General features: G+C 42.2%; 1 protein-coding gene across 8 annotated transcripts in view; it reads right to left on the bottom strand.

Moving 5' to 3' along the window:
- Positions 1 to 1,279: 1,279 nt before the first annotated feature.
- Positions 1,280 to 21,706, bottom strand: part of TJP1 (tight junction protein 1) — a 263,988-nt gene continuing 243,561 nt past the window's right edge. For 4 of the 8 annotated variants that reach the window (XM_073882512.1, XM_073882516.1, XM_073882518.1 and 1 more), the window contains 6 exons: positions 17,139 to 17,366; positions 11,914 to 12,089; positions 9,064 to 9,541; positions 7,256 to 7,473; positions 5,286 to 5,429; positions 1,280 to 2,815 (listed from right to left, as the gene is read on the bottom strand). In XM_073882512.1, the coding sequence (XP_073738613.1) occupies positions 2,721 to 2,815; positions 5,286 to 5,429; positions 7,256 to 7,473; positions 9,064 to 9,541; positions 11,914 to 12,089; positions 17,139 to 17,366 (1,339 nt within the window). In that variant the 3' untranslated portion in view covers positions 1,280 to 2,720. The remainder of the gene's footprint in view (positions 2,816 to 5,285; positions 5,430 to 7,255; positions 7,474 to 9,063; positions 9,542 to 11,913; positions 12,090 to 17,138; positions 17,367 to 21,706) is intronic. The other 4 variants (XM_073882514.1, XM_073882517.1, XM_073882513.1 and 1 more) reach the window with 3 other exon arrangements.

Here is a 21,706-nt window from a genome sequence, read left to right as displayed (position 1 = left end):
AAAAAAAATGAGAAAAGATCTGAACAGATGCCTCACCAACGAATGCATGGCAGATAAATGAAATGATGCTCAACCTCCTGAGTCATCAGGGAGACGCAAATCAAACCCACAAGGAGACAGCTCGTTAGAACAGCTGAAATAGAACTATGAGAACGGCGACTGCCAGTGAGGGCCTGGGGCCGCCGGCTGCTCCGACAAGGCTGCGGGATGCAGCACAGGACGGCACCCCGGCAGGCCGGGTGGCAGTTTCTTAGGAAGCTCAACGTGTACTTCAATATGAGCCAGTGGGCCCACTCTGAGGGGCTTCAATCAACTGAAAGAATTTATGTTAACACAAGAACCTATATGCAAATGTTTGTAGCGTTTGTAGGTATTTTATTCATCATCTCCAAACCTGGAAACCAGCCCCAAGTGCACCTGGGGCTGGATAAAGAGACCAAGGCGTGCGTGCACGGTGGGTAGGTGGAACACTGCTCTGCAGTAAGAAGGAACTAATACTTGCAACCTTGTAAATGAATCTCGAATGCTTTCTGCTGAGTGAAAGGGGGCACACTCAAGGCTGCATACTGCGGGATCCCACTCACAGGGGATCCTCAAGAAGAAACTACAGGGACAGAAAAGAGATCACTGTCTGCTCAGGGCTGGAGGGATGGGGGAGGGGTACAACGGACTTTTGGGGGATGATGAGACTGATGTATTAATAGTAATGGTTATAAAACTATGTATGTCTGTCCAAATCTGGAGAACTATACACTAAGACGGATACTTTTACTGTACACACATTGTAACCATGACAAAATAGATGAAGCAAATAGACTAAATCTACATAGATGCTCACTTTCTAGCAACAACCTAAATGTCATTATGGTGGTGGTTAAATATGGCAATCACGATGCAATACGTATAAGCCATTAAAAATCATTTTCTACACCCAAATGTAACAACACAAGAAAATGCCCATGTTATGTTTTTGGAAAAAAGCAGGATACAAAACTATATACAACTTGGTCCTAAGGAACACAAATGCACACCTAAGTATATGCGTATTTACAGACGCTGTGGGAACACCGCCGAGAATTCTACAGCCAGCCTCCTCCTCTTGCCCGGTCCGTCTCTCAAGGTTTCCCGTGACCGGCGCTGCTCGGCCATCCCACCGTGGACGCCCCACCAGCCGGAGGTGGCAGGTGACTAGGTGATGAGCGCCAGTGTGGGGGATTTTAAACAGGATTATAAAGCTGCACAGAACTGCAAATAGTGGGCAAACAGACCAAACCAGCACTTTATTTTAAAAAGTTTTATTCTGCAGATTTAGAAATTTGAGATTTTTTAATAACTGCAAAAGAAATCCAGTCACACCTAATGATTGATTAACAGAATGTAGTGGTGTATTATTTAAACAGAAATCGTGCTGATGTGCCATAATAAATTGTTCTATTAGTAAAAAAATACACTTTCGGGCACAGCATGGTATCACAAATTACAGTCAGGGTACTTTGCAAGAATTTAATCAAACTAGAGAATTCTGAGTAACTGTATCTTTTAAATGCAGCACTTAAAAATGTAACAACTCTGTGCATTCTTTTTCTTAAAAAAAAATGACCTTGTATGTGTCATAGAAATGCTGCTTTATTGCTGCAGAGGTCAAAGTTCAAGGCTCAAGAGGTACAGGAGAGAAATACAAAGGTAGCCTTAAGAAACTTGGTTTTGTTTATGTATAAAAAAGGTAAAGTTTATAAAAGTTAATTTACAAACCAAGAACAAAAGTGGTATGCACGCATTATGTACAAGCATCCTTAAAACGTCAAAATTTTCAAATGCATAGCCAAAAGAACAGAAAACCACCACTGCCCCTCTGAGGGCGAAAAAAAAAATCCCCAAATCACACCATTATTTTCTTCTGGGTGATTATACATTTCTGAAACCACCAAATCCACAATTTACTCAATCTTTTTCATGATACAGTATCTAGATGCGCACAAAAGCCATAAAAACTTAGTAATATATGGAGAGAATGATCTAAGAATTAAAACCATGAGGGTAAGGCATTCCTGCTGGTTAGTATGTCTGTGGTGATATGGTCAATTTATAGATCCAAAGAGGCCACAGAACCAGTCTCACATGCTTTGGTGTCCTTCCCTAAAAAAATGTGTTTTCATATACAGTAAGGAATTGTCTTCACTTGACTCCCTACCCACCCACCCCCAAAAAAGCTATAAATTCCCCTTGCTGTACATTTCTGTTAAATCCACTACACTGATTTATATGGTCCAGGTACATTTTTTTAAATGTGTATTACCTCATGCATAATAAAATAAAATGTGTATGCCAGGCCAGGGCCATAATAAAGTTTGAAACAGTGTACTTTGGAAAGAATAGAACTCAAATGCACCCCACTTACTGGCTGGTATTTTAACGGAAATCAATATGTGAAGCAGTGACCATAAAAAAGTACAAAAATCATTACAAAGCAAACCATCTCTGACCCTCCAGCCAATGCCGCTAGTTTTTCCATCACAAAACACGCAGTCTGCAGCATGTTTTTGAACCACGGTGCAGGGGCATGCTCACTAATCTTCATCTGTTCAAACAAAATGCTTAATACTAAAAAACTGCAGTATCAATTCTAAGAAAAGTGTAATACTTGATAGAGTGCTTCCATTTAGATTTAGTAAGTTTAACCCAGCTTCACATTATTTAATCAAGTTCCTATATTTTAAGAATTAAAAGTGGTCAATCAGGACAGAAACACAGTTTGCTCCAACAAGGTAATTTGGATCTCCAGGAAGACACTTGTTTTGCCAGGTTTTAGGATCACCTAGGAGAGAAAAAGAAGTGCCTGTCATTTGCAGTTGGTGAAACCGTTAGCCATGATCTTTGCAACCACGGGTTAACATGAGGACATATACTCAGATACAATTCTCTCCTATCTCTTCAGCATAGCACTTGTATCAAAACTCTAGGTGCTGTATTTCAATGAGGACCCACTGGAATCTAAGGATTCAAAGCTGTTTCAGATTTCTCTTTTATTGTGTTTTCAAGTTCATGCCTTTTCAAACAATGAATAGAAGCTGGGGCGACCATATATGCCTGAGGTAGTTCCAGTGCCCGGGTCCACATAATTATTCACAGCACTTTTAAAAGTTGGGACAAAAATGATATGATCATCCATTTGAACGGAGTAGGAGAACATATTTCTCATACTCAATTACAGACCAACATATGAATGCCTGAAACTTCTGCAGAATCCGGTTCCTAAAGACCCTTCCTTCCCCTTTACAAAAAAAAAAAAAAAAAAAAAAAAATCAGTTTAAGTCTGGACCGAGAGCTTCTCAGCCCTGATCTTAGCTGTACAACAAAATCACTCATGTAGTTCTGAAAACTCACTGACTGAATTGGGGCTTGGGTATCTGAATTTAAAAAGCTCTTGGGTGATTTGAGATCTGCGGCTAGAGCTAAGAAGCCCCAGGCAATGGATACCAAGTGTGAAGAAGGCTGGGATGACTGTCTCTATGGCGTCCAAGATAAGTGATGGTCAAAGCTGCTGACTTCTGCCTTCCTTCTGTACCCCTGTGGGACAATGTCTGGGATGTTTTTGCCCGTCACAACTCCTATCTAGTGAGTAGAGGCCAGGGATGCTGCTAAACACCCCACAACGCACAGGACAGCTCCTACAACAGAGCATTCTCATCTGGCCATAATGTCAACAGTGCTAAGGTTGAGAGACCCTGCCTGCGGTGAGCTGTACATCACCTAAACGGTCTCTGAGTTACGATGGGCTCAGCAGTTTTACAATAGAGTGATTAAACAGAAGCGAAATCACTTCACAAATACATATGGGCTTATGCTGCACTGCAGGTGCAACAGCTTGTTTAAGCAACGAAGTAGAGCTATGACAGCTTTTTAGAAGTAAAGTAAAAATCGTAACTTTAGGCTCAAAGTTTCTTTCCAATATACTAACTTTTGTTAGAATTGGGTCAGTTGTCATCAAAATCTACCTTTGACTTTCTGAACAGAAGTTTATAGTAACAAAGCACTCTAAAGCCTTACAGGATTATACAGAAGTACATTTCTGCTCTAGGTGAATGTACTCAAATTTAACAAAGGAAAAAGTTGTTTCAATCTAACAAAATAACTTTACGTTCTGTGGTATAAAATATGGAATAACAAATGGAGAAATCATTTATGCTTCATATAGTAGCTGGGAAAAAATCACTATAAAACAAGTAACTACAACAGTTATTTTAAAGCTTCTCACCCTAATTTGGTTCAGAAAATAATCAGAGCTCATGCTACAACCTGACTTTCAGAATATATGTTTAAAATGCAGCTTCATTAATATTAATTCAAACTACGCTAATAAAATGTGTCTCCACTAGTGGAGTCCCTGAGGAAATAGCTCCACTATCTAGTGTGTTAGAATTAATTTATTAGCTTTCTCCAGAAAATGGTATACTTGTAGATATCAGGAAATACATATTTATATATAATTTTTAATCTTGGGTAGTAATAGAGTATGTTCCTGTAATCTTTATACCCTAAAGTTCTATTTCATATTAGTGTATAATCCTCACCTGGTTTACTAAAAATTCAGAAACAAAACTTTAAATTCTTATTTTTCTGTATGAGGTTCAATTAAAGCGATCTATACCAAAAATACAGAATGTTTCATCAACTGGTAACTGATGTAGTCACCCAAGGAAGTGAGAAATGTGAAAATGCAATGGAAGCTTTGAAGCTATGATCTTAAAAGCAAAAAGCTATTTAAAAGTAGTGTGTATAATAGAAGATTAAATTTAGAGTTTTACACTGAGAAACCATGGCCAAGTATGATCACAGTGGAAGGTACTTTTTGTCTTTCAAGCGTCTCTGGTGTATATACTTTGTAGGTTGAGAAATTAAAGAATGGTAACGAAAAACAGAAATTATTGTATAAAGGAACCAAATCATTTTAATAAGAAGATGAAAATGCCTGTATATGTAGGGCAGTAATAGTTCTCCCACTGCATCTTAATAATTTTGACAGAACAAATAATTTTCTTGAACATCAAGAAACAGTCAACCTTTGGCCAAATCATCAATGTTTAAAAGGCAGAAACTTCTGTACCTTTCCACATTCATTTATGCATGCACCACAAGGAAATTTTAAAACCATGGTGATGACTACACAAGGCCACAGGAACAGAGGTAGAGATGTGCTCACAAACAGCATGGGTAGCTCCAACAGCCCAGGGATTAATCAATGACAGTACCCAAAGCCCCCAAAGGACAGAGTGAAGACAGCATACCCGACGAGGAGTCGGATGATTTTAGAGCAAAAGACCAACCGTCAGGAGTCATGGACGCACAGTGTGGTAAGCGCAGCTCCACAGGCTTCAGGAACTTGAGGCCATGGGGCCCACACATCACTAAGGGGCTCAGCAGTGTCTCACCTACAGTCAGGGAGGGGGTAGGGGTGAGAGGTTAGATGGCCACCTTCTAAACCACAGTTCTCCTCATGCCCCCTTCTAATGATGTGCTTTAAAACCAAATGCAGTTAATTCTCTACAGCCGCAGTGACCAAGAAAAATAGAGGACACAGGTGTAATTTAGAATTTTCTAGTAGACACTTTGAAATAAAAAACAGGTGAAATAAACTTTAGTATTTATGTAACCCAGTATATCCAAAACATTATTATTTCAACATGTAATCAAGACAGTAAATCTCTGCATTCAGTGTGTATTTTTACACTTGTACACATTTCAACTCAAAATAGCCACAGGTAATTTAAGAAACAAAACAGATGAACATAGGGGAAGGGAAGGAAAAATAAAATAAGATAAAAACAGAGAGGGAGGCAAACAGTAAGAGATTCTAATTATAGAACAAACTGAGGGTTGAGACGGAGGGGAATTAGGCTAGATGGGTGATGGGCTTAGTTAAGGGGGGGCACGTGGGCTGCAATGAGCACTGGGTGTTCTATGTAAGTGATGAGTCACTAAATTCTACTCCTGAAACTAATGCCACACTATATGTTAACTAACTTGAATTTAAATAAAATCTTTAAAAAAAAAAGTGAAAAACTGGAAAAAAAAATTACATGAAAACTTCTTGCAGAAAAATTAATCTGGGAATCAATTTTATGACAAAGTAGAGAATATGCATTTAACATAGACACTTTGCCCCATTTTAGTAATGTTATAGTCATTTTTATGATTTTTAAAATAATCTGTAATTTCCTTATTGTCACAACAAAAGATAATGTTAGCCCAGTAGGACTGCATTTCAAAACTGCTTATGTCTATCACTTCTTTTTAAATTTTGGTAAAATACTGTTTTATTCTGTATCCTCTGCTTTCAATGAAATTTTTAATCAAGGATGTAAAAACAAAAACAAAAACACACACACACAAACGTAGCCCACCACAGGTAGCTGGTGGCAACTGCATTAGATCATGGGGTTTTTGTAAGATATATTCACCAAATGTACATTTTATAAAAGTTACTTATAGGGTGCCTGGGTGGCTCAGTCGGTTAAGCGTCATGGCTTAATGATCCCGGGGTCCTGGGATCAAGCCCCGCATTGGGCTCCCTACTCCGCGGGGAGTCTGCTTCTCCCTCTCCCTCTGCCTGTCGCTTCCCCCCACTTGTGTGTGCTCTCTGTCAAATAAATAAAATCTTAAAAAAGATTATGAAAAATAACAGCTTTCCTAGATTCCTTGAGAAGTTCAGAAACACACATGGTAATACCTGATAGGGATACGTTATTTACCGTGTTGAGCCCTGACCAGTGCCAGCGATGGGGGATGAGCACCTGCCCCAAGACGCCTCTGTTCTACAATCAGGTGACAGGCACGGAGCAAAGCCTTTCTGAGTGGGTGTTACCTAGACCCATCTCCAGAGATGCAAGGGGTGAATGGCTCAAAGACAGATTTGGTGAGGTCAGCTAAGACCACCCAGCAGACAGGTGGAGGAATGTCCAAAGGCCTGGTCACCTGTCATCACTGTCACTTTCGCACTGAAAAGTAAAGCCCACCGTGTGGGAAGTCTAGCGTGCTCACCTCTATCACCCACCCCCTGCACACCCATGATGCCACTCCAGAGCACCCCCCTCCACAGTGCTCATTTGAGGGGCCTTCCCTGATGGGAGGCACATGCTGGGGCTGGCAAAGTAGAAAGGGTGTCCCGATTATCCTCTCAACTGAGCACTACAAGCTTTCAAGAGCACAGAGGGCAACTCTAGTTATTAAAACTACACAGAGAAACAAACACGCTTACCTTTCTCCTTATCTAAAGGCGGAAGGATGCTGTTGTCTCGGCAGACCTTGAAATAGATTTCCTGCTCAATTCCCTCAGGAATGGCTCCTTGTGGGATAATTATACTAACGCCAGTTTCTATGGAGCTCAACACCCCGCCATTGCTGTTAAACACGCCTCGGGCCGTGGCCACCACAGTATGACCATCCTCATCTTCATCTTCTTCCACAGCTGAAGGGCTGAGAGTTCAGAAACAACTAATGAGTAAACCCCCCACAATGCAAAGGAGTTGCCACTATGATTCCAACAGGTGGTTTCATTTCATTTTATTTCTCCATATATCAAGAAGGTAAGTTTTCAGTGACACATTTTACTCACAGGAATAATAAGTCATATTCTTCCTGGAGAAATCAATTTCCCTTCCTTACTAATTTTTGCAACCAGAATGCACAAAGTCTGATCACCTTGCTCACCCAACTGCTATAGTTCATTAGTTTTAAGAAACACATTTTAACATCCATGAAATTTGAGTTTTAAGATTGGCAGTCATGGTTTAACTGGCAGCACTTTCTCTTCTTCTTAGTGATACTAAGACAATGGTGCATGTTACAGCTGATGGCACATGAGACCTGAGAAGTACTAGTTAGGTTCTCCACCTCCCTGGGATTTTGAGCAGTACTCCCTGAGTATCAGTCCTTGCTGTCAAAGGCTTCCACAGTGCCATGAGGTAATACTTTGCTGTGGGTACACCTCAAGCACCCATGGAAAAAAAAAAAAAAAATATTCACTTAGTACACAAAGAATACCCAAGGCCGAGGGGATGTGGTTTCAATGACTGCTTCAAAAATGTAGGCTATCAAGACTTCTTGAAGTAAAATTTTGAGTCACAACCTAAAGGTGAGCAGAAAGATGGAATGACACAGTTAAGTGTATGAAGGGAGGCTGCAGCTTCATTCCCGCACGACCAGAGCACCACGGACAATGCTGATGTGTGTGAGGAAGGACAGGCTTCCCATCCCCCACTACTGGAAAGGTTCACAAAGAGGGGAAGGCAGCACATTTCCATGAGCATTCTTGCTCTTGGGAAGCAGACCGCAGGTGGTCCTCCTGGCCCCGGGTTCTGCTGCTGGTGCTTCGGTTTCAGCGGGTGGTGGCTTGACAATGTAAGTGGATTTGGGAGGCTGAGGCTGAGGTGAGCTTCCGTGTGGCCAGAATGGGTCTAGTCAGTCACCACGTAAGGACAAGAGGGAAAGGAGTATATGGAATATGGATCCAGGTAGGCTCGCTTTCTCTCGTTTGCTCAGACATCTTACTCATTAAAACTATAAAAAGAACAACCATTTTGAGGTTGTTACATTTTTATTACTGTTGAACAAAGAGTGGATAAGAACACAGATGCTTATGTTTTTGAGAAATTCTCCAAGCGTACCTCAGCAGCCCAAGGTTAGAGGTTATGGAAAGCTATGGTTGGTTAAGAGTATGGGCTCTGGGGTCAGACGACCAAGGGCTGCTGAATGTAGGCCCCCCTCACCCTAGCTGTGTGACTCTGCGCAAACCACGACGTCACTCAACCGCAGTTCTTAGTAAAACGCGGATAATGACAATGCCTACGGACCATATGTGGTCGTTAACTTTATTACTTTATTAACATTATCTTGTACCTCTTGTAGGATGTTTCACGTAACGACATTCATCGCAACAACATTTTGGACAACACTGTTAGGTTTAAAGTCGAAGTTAAAATGTTCACTTTAAGTCCCAAGTCACAGAAACTACGCCACACTCACATGAGACAAACCGCAAGACCAAGAAAAAGGCAAAACTCTTACCTCACAGGAACAGCTTTAGGTACTGTGCTGATGTTGTTCATCTGATATTTAGGTTTATCTGCGTGGAGGGAGAAAGTTTCAACCCCGCTGTCAAACTCAGGAGGCTGTGCTGCACCGTGTGCTTTCGCAAGAGTTTGGGGAGAAGCGGGGGCTTTTGAAGACAAGTCAGGTTTCTGTGCCGTTTCACTTGGCAACAGATTGTGGTTGAATTTAGGACTTTCGAACTTGCGCTCAAACGGCCGGGCAGAACTTGTGTATGGTTTTGGTGTGAATCGATTATACGCCGGAGTGGCCGTTTTCTGAGTCTGTTCAGCTCCATTAACTGGAGCTTTATCTGGGAAACTTTTCTGGGGATAGAAAGTAGATTGAACAGTGTCTTCTCGGTTCGGTGGTCTGAAAGTCGCTGGCTTATTCTGAGATGGAGGTGGGTCTGGTTTGGACACTAAAGAATTCTGAAAATCCAGCGACATCGAACTACCTGAAAAAATAAACACATATAAACATTTTTAAAACTTCCTTAAAAAACTTTAATAGCCCCTCTCTGGTGTCTCTCCCATCTTAACTTGTCCCGGTGCTGGAGTCACGGCCAAGGTCAGGGTTAGAGCCCTGGTGGCTGTCTGTGACACTGAGGGACCAGGAGGCGGATGGACACATATGGTGCTTTAGTGTATTCTGCTGCCTTGGGGTCAAGGTCATGCTTCTAAGAGTCCAGGCCTCCAGAGACTGGTGTCTGAGTATCCCCTCTCCAACATCCGTAACAAATAAGAAACAGAATGACAACACAGGGACACCTGGGTGGCTCAGTCGGTTAGGCGTCTGCCTTTGGCTCAGGTCATGATCCCAGGGTCCTGGGATCGAATCCCGCCCGCATCAAACTCCCTGCTCTGTGGGGAGCCTGCTTCTCCCTCTTCCTCTGCCTCTCTCTCTGTCTCTCATGAATAAATAAAATTAAAAAATCTTAAAAAAAATAAAAAAGAATGACAATACAGCTATGTTAAAAAAAAATCAGCACTACAAAACTCATCTAAAGTCAAAAGGAAAGCCACAGAATGAGAGAAGCTATTTACAACCTGTATCATTATATGGAATTAGGATCTAAAACCTTTAAAGAACTCCTATACACCCACAAGAAGAGTCTACCAAAGAGAAGATGGGCAAAGTCCTGCAGAGGCAACAACGCAAGTGAAGGCCGGAATGCTCGGTTACCATATAAGACACTCAACCTCACTACGAGGAAAATGCAAACCCAAAACAAACCCCAAATACCATCTCACACCCACTAGATTGGCAACACTTCAGTTTGGTAACACCAAGTGTTGGCAAAGATGTGGAAGAGGAATTTCCAGGTATGGCTGGTGGCAGTATAAAGTAGTATCAACTGAACTCTAGCAACTCATTCAGGAGAAAAAGAACATCAACGCTACACAAAGTCTTTCAGACAAAAAAGAGAAAGAGGAAACATGTCCTCGGCACTCTTTTATGAAATTAGCACAACAATGACAGCAAAACCAGACAAGGACATTATTAAAAAATAATAATAATAAACCCAAATTCCTTGTGAACACAGCAACATATTTTACTTCATTAACAGAACAAATAAAAAGGTTATGATCATCTTAAGGCATGTGACCAGATGCTTTCAGCAAACTAGAAAGGAATAGAAGGGAACATTCAAAACATAATAAAGGGTAGCTATGAGAAGCCACAAAAAAACAATAGCTAACATGGAAGGGTGAAATATTAAATCCTTTCTCCCTAAAAGATGGGGAAGCAAAGATGTCTGCTATCATCACTTCTACTCAACATTTTATTTGAGGTCCTTGCCAGCATAAAAAGGCAAGAAAAAGAAAGAAAAGGGGTTTAAGAATTGGAAAGAATTAACACTTTATCAGCAGACGTGAGAATGTGGAAAGAAAATCCTAACATGGGGAAATGTCAATCTACCAGTACGACTCTACAGCTCATCTGGTTGAAGACTTGGCCCAGAATTTGATTCCTACAAAAATAACTGAGAAACATCTGTAGAAGCAAAAAGGCAACAGGAAAATGGATAAATCATGGTATATTCTTAGGGTAAAATAGACAACCCTTTTTTTGAAAGGGCCAAATAAGGGGCACTGGGAGGTGAAAGCAGCAATCCCCCTTTCGGCGAGTCTGAGGGAAAGCAAACAGACACAGACGGTTTGAGGGGCAACAGGAACAAAGCAAGGCGCTCTGAACAATGGACTAGTGAGCTGTACGTGTCGGAGGGAAAGGGAAAGACGGAGCAAGCAGGAATGAGGGAGAAGAGCCACACCAGTGGCCCAGGGAGAGACGACGTGGGTAAGGGGGCATGGGGTAAGAGTTATTGCGCAGAGACCTGTGAAGGAGACAGCGCGGGCAAAACCACAGGGGTACAGCTGTTAAGATGAATCAATGGGAACTGCTGGTCCCCTTGTTGGGATTTTGCCACAGTACCTAACTGCAAGGTGTTGAGGGACACATGTTCCATGGAACTTTACAGCTCTCCTATACCCATGTGTGGAGAAGGAACATAACTGATTTTTACAAACTGCCAAATATTTAGATTTAGACATACTGGCTAACAAATACTACTTCCAGAGATTGAGCTGTGCTAGTAAAGGAGATTAAAATCTATTTAGCTAAAAGGCTTATCTGATACGATGGTCATAGTCATAAAAATAGGAGATGTACTTTACTTACGAAAACCCTTAGTTTTCGTTGTTCCCAGGCTAAAGGTTTCAAGTATATATATTTTAATGAAAAACCCTTTTGCTTACAAACTGCAAGAATTCAGTTTTGTAAGTATTACTCTATTACAGCAGTAATGACAACTTTCAAACTTCCTACCTTCACCATGTGCCCCCTTGGCATGCGTGTGGAGGGCAAGAGAGGAGCTGGTACTGGGCTGAGCAGGCTGGGCATACTGGGAGGGCAATGGGGGAGGAGGGGGAGTGGCCTGGACCGGCTCATAGCGCTTCTCACCAAATGATCTATCCATGCCATCAGCTTCAGGAGACTTTCCCCTGTGAAAAAACGAAGACAAGGCCAACATATGAAAATGGATTTACATTGACAAAACAAGTTCTCATTCCTCTAAGTATCCCTGAGTTTAAAAAAAAAAAACAAACTAGAAATTTCACAATTTATTCTCAGGAGTATAAATGGTTAACTCTACCCAAATATACAAACAAATTCGACCATTTATCAGCACAAGAAATGTAAGACAGCACAGATACTCAAAGAGTATTAGTAGAACATCCAGAAGATGGCAACCGAAAGGCAGATGAAATTTTGGGTATACTTGTAATATTAATTGTTTTGCTTAAAAAAACCAGTAATGGTTGAGAGGTTTGAGAAAGCCTTCCAAATATTTTCAAAAATATTTACTGACCCAAATCTTTCTTAGATTCATTTCTGATTTGGTATCTGAGGTACAAAAAGCCTTGACTTCTGTCACGCTCAAAGCACCACAAAAAATGGTTTTATAGACCAGAGATTGGCAAATTTTTTTATTGTAAAGGGCTGGACAATAAATGTTGTTGGCTTCTGGGGCCATATAGGCTTTTGCACAACTATACAAACTCTGCCCCAAAGCAGCCATAATATGTAAATGAAATTAGTGTGGTTGTGTTCCAGCGACACTAAAAACTCTGGACATCTCTCACTTGGCAACTGCCCTTAATTTACTGGATCCATTTTTTTTGTTTAACAACTGCTGGAGTAGCAGACATTGCTTGATTTTACAAGGCTCATTTAAGTCAAATTGTGCCACCTATGCTTGTTTTTTCAGATCGCCAATTGTTAATATGTAACACATCAAATTCAAACAAAAGAAATCTTTAAAAGAGACCCATAATTACAACACTGCCATCTAAACCTTTGCAGAGAGCCAAAGCTGCACTGGCTTTATGTGCACAAACAAAACAGACATTTGGAACGTACTTTCACAGAAAATTTCATCGACGAAGTCTAGTCTTGTGATAAGCTTTAAAATGACGCTGTTACGTTGCTTTCGGGCTCTTACGCGAAGCATTTGAAGACTTTACAATCTGAAAGTGCACATAATGCCAGTGACGCAGTGAGGGACACCTTATGTAACAGCCTCACATTAATGCCAGTCTTACCACTTGACGCTCCTTTTCAAGTAGTCATAGCTAGCGTAAGAGCCAAGAAATCTAGGTGACGGCAAAGCAAGCGCAATAGAAAAACGAAAGGAAATGGTCAATCTAACTAAGTACATTTGCAGCAAATGGAATTCAAATGTCATTTTAAAATAGCAACCAAAAAAATACACATCATTTCAGAAGAATTTGATCTATAAAAAAAATATATCACTAACTTTCATTTAAGCTAGGAAAATCACCCATCAATTAAAATACAGTAACGTAGTTAGGTCCTGCCTGCCCGCCTGCCCGCCCTCCACATATTTTAACTGTGCAGCTAGTGAGTAGCAAGGTGCCTGAGCTTTCTTCCTCTTCCACCTCTGCCCTCTGGCTTCACTTGCCAGTGGTGAGTAAAGAAATGATCTAAATAAAGGAGGGATACCAGGAATAATCAACAGGCTCTGAATAAGAATGAAATGCTCTATTAAAAGAAGAGGGCCAGGCAAAAGAAATCCTCTAAGCGAAAACAGGAAGAAGCACTCCAACCCACTGGCTGTGCGGGTCCCCAGCAGGGTAATGAGGAGCGGGCGAGTGGAAACAGGACTGCCTCTGAAACATGACTGATGAACCTGTGCTCCTTCCTAGCAAGACCTTATCCATCACCGGTCCTAGGGCTAAGTCCTGGGATGGGTGGAGCCTATTTGTAAAGCCGCCATGCTTGAATCTCACAGCTTCTCTCACTGAACGTCACATACACGCACAGAGAAATCACCTAACATCAATCTTCCTTAGTTCTTAAAAAGTTGAAAACTGCTAACATTTGTTTTGAGACCTGGAAGTCTCACAGTAAGTGGACTCTTGAGAGAGAAAGATTCTAGTGGCAGCAAAATCCCTGAAGAAGTTCACTGAGTCTCTGGGCGGGGAAAGGTACACAGACCCAGAGGGAGACTGCTCTTTCAGCCCTGTGGTGGAATCCTGGAAACTCCTGGCAGGCTGTGAAGATGAACAGCTAAGCCACTATTTCCAAACCTCCCCAGTTCCAACCGGGCTCTCCAGAACTGTAAGACAGGTGATATGCACTTGCTTTCCAGGATGTGTGTCCTATGCTAGCAGACTTCTCCCCTCTCTAACTCCCACCATTTCTGAGGCGTGCTTTTAAGTGGAACGTAAGCACATGTTATCTGGAAGAAGACAACTTTGTTATTTCTATATTTTACTTTAGAAAATAAAGGCCTGCAGGCAGTCTACTGGTGACCAAAAAACAGTAAATGGTTTTGAAATACAGGACAAAGAGGTTCATATATTTTAAATTATTTTCCAGTTGTTAAAGCTGTCTTAATTGGGCACAGGAGTACAACAGCACTAGAAGGGGGAGACACAGAAACACTTCCTCTCTGTCATCCTATCTTATTCCTCATTCCCCTTCCCAATGCTCTACCCACCAGATACCCACATGGGGAAATACAGCACAACTATGAAGAGTTTTCACTTTATGCCACAAAAGGAGGAAATGTATACTAGTGTCCATCTCAAGTCACACTCTGCAACTCCCATAACACTCACAATAGGAAACAGTGAAACCAAACACTCAAGAGTCCTAGGCGTATTCACAAAGACAGATGTTATCTATTTCTGTCAAAGGCAATATATGGTTGAGGAACCTCAGACCAGCTAAGACTCGTTCCTCCCAAAGCTGCATTAATGGACAGGGGGGCAACTGATGCACCTAGTACACTGTGCCCTGTGCTGCTGAGTCCCCACCCACCAAATACTAGGCAGCGTTCTAGACCCTGTCGGAAAATTATACATCAGAAATATGTCACTAGGGTGCCTGGGTGGCTCAGTTGGTTAAGCGACTGCCTTCAGCTCAGGTCATGATCCTGGAGTCCCAGGATCGAGTCCCACATCGGGCTCCCTGCTCAGCAGGGAGTCTGCCTCTCCCTCTGACCTCCTTCCCTCTCATGCTCTCTACCATTCTCTCTCTCTCTAATAAATAAATAAAAAATCTTAAAAAAAAAAAGAAATATGTCACTAAATCTTTGTAGAAAACCCAATTAATGCAAAACCAAAAATGCTTTGTCAGTTGATTCTCTGAAAAGACTTTTTACTCTTTAGACCTAAATGTATTTTCTTAAGGCTGTAATCTATTTACCAAGTACATAAATAAAATTTTAAAAATAAAATAAAATAATAAAATCTCTCTCTTTACACTATATCCTTGGACCTGCTGCTAACAAGAATGAATGTGGAGCGCCTGGGTGGCTCAGTCGGTTGAGTGTCTGCCTTCAGCTCGGGTCATCATCTCAGGGTCCTTGGGATGATGCACTGCCTCTATTGGGCTCCTTGCTCAGTGGGGAGTCGGCTTCTCCCTCTGCCTCTGCCCCTCCCCCATACTCGTGCTGTCTCAAAATCTTAAAAAAAAAAAAAAAAAAGAAGAAGAAGAAGAAGAAGAATCAATGTGTTAAATGACAAGTAAAAGTGAGCTCACTACAGCTCACTGTCTGAGTCTGGACACTCTCTCCAGATGTACCGGGCACCTCTCTAGTGCTGCGTTAGGGGAGGTTCACGACACTGGACACTGTTTGCATTTAACAACACCCACTGCAGCACTCTGGTTTGCATTTGTAGTTCTCACAAACGGCTTTCTTCTCTAGACAAAGGTGTAAATGGATGACAGTGGAAAAAAGGTTTTTAAAACTTCACCTCAAATGATGTCTAAGAATAGAGTGGTAATTAAAATTAGGTTTTTAATATTAGAGGTTTTAAAGAATATTCTATTTTCCACTCAATAGTAAATAACAAATGATAGTTAAGTCCAGATAATCCCAAGCATCTAATTCACTAAATACCTGGGTGCTTTGGAACTTAGACACAAGAATGATTTGTGATGGCTTTTTGATGTGTCAACTTGGGCAGGCCGAACTATAGCCCCACCTTTTGCTCAAATCCCTGCTGTGACAGGGATTTACAGATGTAATGCCTAGAATCAGTTGAGTTCACATAATCAAAATGGAGATCTGGATGGACCCTTGTAAAGAGAACTTAGGCCTTCCCTGAACTCAGAGATTCCCAAACAGCTCTGCCTCTTCTCTTCCTGTCCTGTTAACTTACAACTTACAGCAAGGTCCCACAATGGTGTAAACCAACTCCTTGTAATAAATCCACATCTGTTTCTCATTCTTGTGGGTTTGTTTTGCTGAAGTATGAACACACCTGTGCCAATGTGAATTTATATATCCCACTCTTAGTGGGTCTGTATACCAACAAAAACCCCAAGAAAGACAGACAAATCAACAAGATCCCCAACAGACAAGTCAACAAAAAGGAGAAGCACAGAACGGGAAAAGATGACTAGGAGTCAAGAAACTTGGGTGCTACGTCTTAAGCTCTACCCCTGTCATGCCACCTCACTGGACCTCGGTTTCCTCATGCATAAAACTGGACCAGAAATCCTTAAAGTCCCCTCAAGCTCCAACAATAAAAAAAGATAAGCTCTTTGTCACCTTGAAAAAAAAAGACCAAAAAACCCCCCACAAAACTCTGTTGTCCTCTTTCAAATATTGTTGCCCCCTGCCATGCTGTTTTCATATTTAAAAAGCAAAAACTGAAAAGAAGGAAAAGAACCAGTTTATTAAGTGTGTTGTGCAGTGGGGAGACTTATGATTCACCTAAAACTCAGGGTCTTCACAGTTAACTCCCTTACCTGAAAACACTTTGATTTTAATATCTTTCATAAGGCAAAAGTTTTGTGTTATCTGCTATCAGAGTTTAAGGACAAAACACACACACACATCCTAGAGCTAAAACCATGCACACTGCTGAATGACTGCAGCTGACAGAAATCATGTATTATGGACTTAACTGCATTCCTTCCAAATATACTGAATTTTATGTGATTAACTCTACCTTATGCAACTGAACCTTTATGTCTCTTATTTTTGAAAGGTAAGTCCTGGTGAAATAACTTACTTCGAAGAATAACTAGAAAAGTTTGGTTGATTCTGAGAATGAACGGGCTTGGCAGGCTCTGAGAGATGGCCAGCAGGAATGTGTGTAGAAGGCTTGTTATCAAAACTTCTTCGGTCAAAGTATGACAGTTGTTTTCGATAATATTCTTCATCCTCCTCGGGATCGTAATGATTAGACCGAACAATATCTTCAGGTGGCTTCATTTGAGGTTTCTGAGGTTCTGGGATCCTGACAATGAATGACAAATGGAACAAATTTTTAGATGTTAATTTTACAAAGAAATTAGAATATATAAATATTTTATCTTGACCTTTCCCTATGATTACTCAGGATCAAGCCGAGCAGTCCAACAGTCAAAATGAGCATTTCAAATCCCATGCCTTCATTCAATATACTCAGAAAGCAGCCCTCTTCTGGCTGATGAGGCCTTTAACACCATCTAATAAGCTTGATAATGATTTGGTTAGAGCCTCATGGCAGGTTGGAAGCAGTTAATTAGAAAGAGAAAAGGGAACATATAACTAAGACAGTGGAGAACTTCCCAAAGTACATACACCAATTTTAGCAACAAGTAATAACTGAGAGAATTTAAGAACTTTAATCCAGAATCGATAAATGTTTTTCATATAAGGAAATGAATCTATATAGTCCAAAGTTCTAGAGGGCACAGGAAGCAGTGGGGAAGAAATTAAGTTGTTAAGCAAATTAATAGAGATGATCTCCAATTTACGATGGGATTACATCCCAATACATCCAGAGGAAGGTGAAAATATCGGTAAGTCAAAAATGCATTTAATACACCTAATTTACCAAACACCATAGCTTAGCCTAGCCTACCTTAAGTTGTTCAGAACACATACTTTAGAGGAGGAAGGAAAGATGGCAGAGGAGTAGGGGGCCCTATTTCAACTGGTCCCCGGAATTGAGCTGGATATCTACCAGACCACTCTGAGCACCCACGAAACCAGCCTGAGATGTAAAAGATCTGGATCTCTACAAACAGAATATCACAGGTGGTTGGTTTCAAGGTACGAAGCAGGGAGCCCTGATTTCATGGGCAGGGCAGGGCAGATATTGGAGGATAAACGGCAGCAGGAGGGAGCCTGGCTGTGGGGATCCTACACTGCCGGTGAGCGACAGCCTCGTGCGCTGGGGAAGACCTGTAGTGGCAGGGAAAGGACTTTAGGGCAACCCAGAGCAGTGGAGTTACGCGCATGAACTGGGAGCGGCCGCATGAACTGGGAGCAGCTGCCGGTTTAAGAAGCACAAAGGGCAGAAGACGTCCCACGACCTGGAGGCAGCACTGGGAGCGCTGCGGAAGGGCACACAACCCAGGCCGCTGCAGTTTATAGCAGCACAGACAGAAACGGAGATGGTGTGGCCCGGAGAGCTCACCGAAGAACAGACTGTGGTCTTTCAGCTCTGAGGCAGAGGGTTGGAAACGGTCTCTTCTGCTCTCTCTTCTGCTCTGACTCTCGGAAAGACATGGGGAAAGCCGCCAGAGAACAAAAGCCCCCCAAAACTGATTCCCGCTGAGCCCATGCCCCGCCACAGGGGGGCAGGGCAACTCCGCCCAAACAGGGTTGCCTGAGTAACAGCGCGGCAGGCCCCTCCCTCAGAAGACAGGCTGGGAGAACAAGAGGCCAGCAACCCTAAGGTCCCAAGAAAACAGGTGCATCTTGCTTGGGTTCTGGTCAATAATTTGGACTCTATACATTCCCTCAAACACCCATCAACAGAATGACTAAGAGGAGGAGCCCCCAAAATAGAAAAGACTCAGAGATTATGACTTATGCCACAGATTTACAAATGGATGCAGATATAACCAAGATGTCGGAGATGGAAGTCAGGTTAGCAATTGTGAAGACAATGGCTAGAATGGAGAAATCAATTAATGGCAACATAGAGTCTCTAAGAGCAGAAATGAAAGCTGAATTGGCAGAACTTAAGAATGCTATCAATGAGATCCAACCCAATCTAGATAATCTAACAGCTAGGGTAAGTGAGGCAAAAGAACAAATAAGCAACCTGAAAGACAATATAATAGATAAAAAGGGAAAAGCGGAGGCCAGGGAAAAACAACTGAGAAATCATGAAAACAGAATCAGAGAAATAAGTGACACCATGAAGCATTCCAATGTCAGAATAATTGGAATCCCGGAGAGAGTGGAGAGAGAGGGAGGACAAGAAGATGTATTTGAACAAATCGTAGCTGAGAACTTCCCCAATCTGGGGAATGAAACAAACATTTGCATCCTAGAGGCAGAGAAGCCCCCTCCCAAGATCAAGGAAAACAGGCCAACACCCCGGCATGTAATAGTAAAACTTGCAAATCTTAGAACCAAGGAAACCATCTTAAGGGCAGTTGGGGGAAGAGATTCCTTACGTACAGAAGGAGGAACATCAGAATAACGTCAGACCTATCCAGAGAGACCTGGCAAGCCAGAAAGGCCTGGCAAGACATATTCAGGGTACTAAATGAGAACATGCAGCCAAGAATACTTTATCCGGCAAGGCTTTCATTTAGAATGGATGGTGAGATGCAGAGCTTCCACGACTGGCAGAAACTGAAAGAATATGTGACCACTAAGCCGTCCCTGCAAGAAATATTAAGGGGGGTTCTATAAAAGGAGAAAGACCCCAAGAGTGATACACAACAGAAATGTACAGGGACAATCTATAAAAACAACGTCTTCACAAGCCACATGATGACAATTAATTCATATCTTTCAATAATCACTCTCAACGTGAATGGCCTAAATGCTCCCATAAAACGGCACAGGGCTGCAGATGGGATAAAAAGACAGGACCCATCCAAATGCTGTCTACAAGAGACTCATTTTGAACCTAAAGATACATCCAGACTGAAAATGAAGGGACGGAGATCCATCTTCCATGCCAGCAGACCTCAAAAGAAAGCTGAGGTAGCAATTCTTTTATCGGACAAATTAGATTTTAAACTGAAGTCTGTAATTAGAGACACAGAAGGACACTATATCATTCTTAAAGGGTCTATCCAACAAGAAGATCTAACAATTGTAAATATCTATGCCCCCAACATGGGAGCAGCCATCTACATAAGCAAACTGTTAACCAAAATAAAGAGTCATATTGATAATAATACGTTAATTGGAGACCTCAATACTCCACTCTCAGCAATGCACAGATCATCTAAGCAGAAATCAACAAGAAAACAAGAGCTCTGACTGATACATTGGCCCAGATGGACCTCATAGATATTTACCGAACATTCCACCCTAAAACAACAGAATACACATTCTTCTCAAGCACACATGGAACTTTCTCCAGAACAGACCACATACTGGGTCACAAATCAGGTCTCAAAAGATTGAGATTATTCCCTGCATATTCTCAGACCACAATGCTTTAAAACTGGAACTCAATCACAAGAAAAAAATTGGCAGAAATTCAAACACTTGGAAGCTAAAGACCACTCTGCTCAAGAATGTTTGGGTCAACCAGGAAATCAAAGAAGAACTTAAACAATTCATGGAAATCAATGAGAAGGAAAACACATTGGTCCAAAACCTATGGGATACTGCAAAGGCGGTCCTAAGGGGGAAATACATAGCCATCCAAGCCTCACTTAAAAAAATAGAAAAATCCCGAATTCACCAAATAACTCTATACCTTAAAGAACTAAAGAAAAAGCAAACGATGCCTAAGCCACGCATTAGAAGAGAAATAATTAAAATTAAAGCAGAAATCAATGAATTAGAAACCAGAAACACAGTAGATCAGATCAATGAAACTAAAAGTTGGTTCTTTAAAAGAATTAATGGGGGGGCGGAGCAAAATGGCAGAGGAGTAGGAGACCTGGATTTCGTCTGGTCTCAGGAATTCAGCTGAATGGGGATCAAACCATTCTGAACACCTATGAACTCAACAGGAGACCGAAGAAGAGAGTAGCAACAACTCTCTGAACAGAGAAGCGACCACTTACTGGAAGGTAGGACGTGCGGAGAAGTGAATCTGAGGCGATATTCGGGAGGATAGACGGCGGGGGAGGGGCCTCCGTCCGCCGCTTCTGGCAAGTGCTAGAGCCGCGGAGCACAAAATCGGAACTTTTAGAAGTCGGCTGCGCGGAGGGACGTCGCTCCAGTGGCTAAGCGGGGTGTGGAACCCTCACGGGACAGTGTGGACTCAGGACCCTCGGGGTCACAGAAAGACCGGGGGTGCCTGAGTGCGGCAGAGCTCCCAAGTATCGGAGCGGGGAAGCCAGCTGCAGAGACGGAGCCGAGGCGCGAGCTCTCAGCTCGGGGTTGCCATAAACTGCGATGGGCGACACAGTCGGGCCACTGCTCCTCCAGCAGGGCCCCAACAAGCAGCAGATCCAGGGAGACTCCCCTCCCTCCCCCGGGAGGAGAGGCGCGGGAGCGCACCGCAGGGATCGGCTGGGTTTGGAGATTCCACACGGGGTCGGGTGCCAGACATAGAAACGCTCGGTCACAGGCCGGGTGAGCACGGAGTGTGGCCAGAGACCGGAGACACGGGAGTGATTGACTGCTTTTCTCTGGGGGCGCACTGAGGAGCGAAGCCCCGAGTTC

This window comes from Callorhinus ursinus, unplaced genomic scaffold (assembly GCF_003265705.2).
Source record: "Callorhinus ursinus isolate GAN/ISIS: 27379988/994484 unplaced genomic scaffold, GSC_fseal_2.0 scaffold47, whole genome shotgun sequence".
NCBI lineage: Eukaryota > Metazoa > Chordata > Mammalia > Carnivora > Otariidae > Callorhinus > Callorhinus ursinus.
The sequence above is the reverse complement of the archived record's forward strand: the minus strand, read 5'-3'. Positions and strand labels throughout refer to the sequence as shown.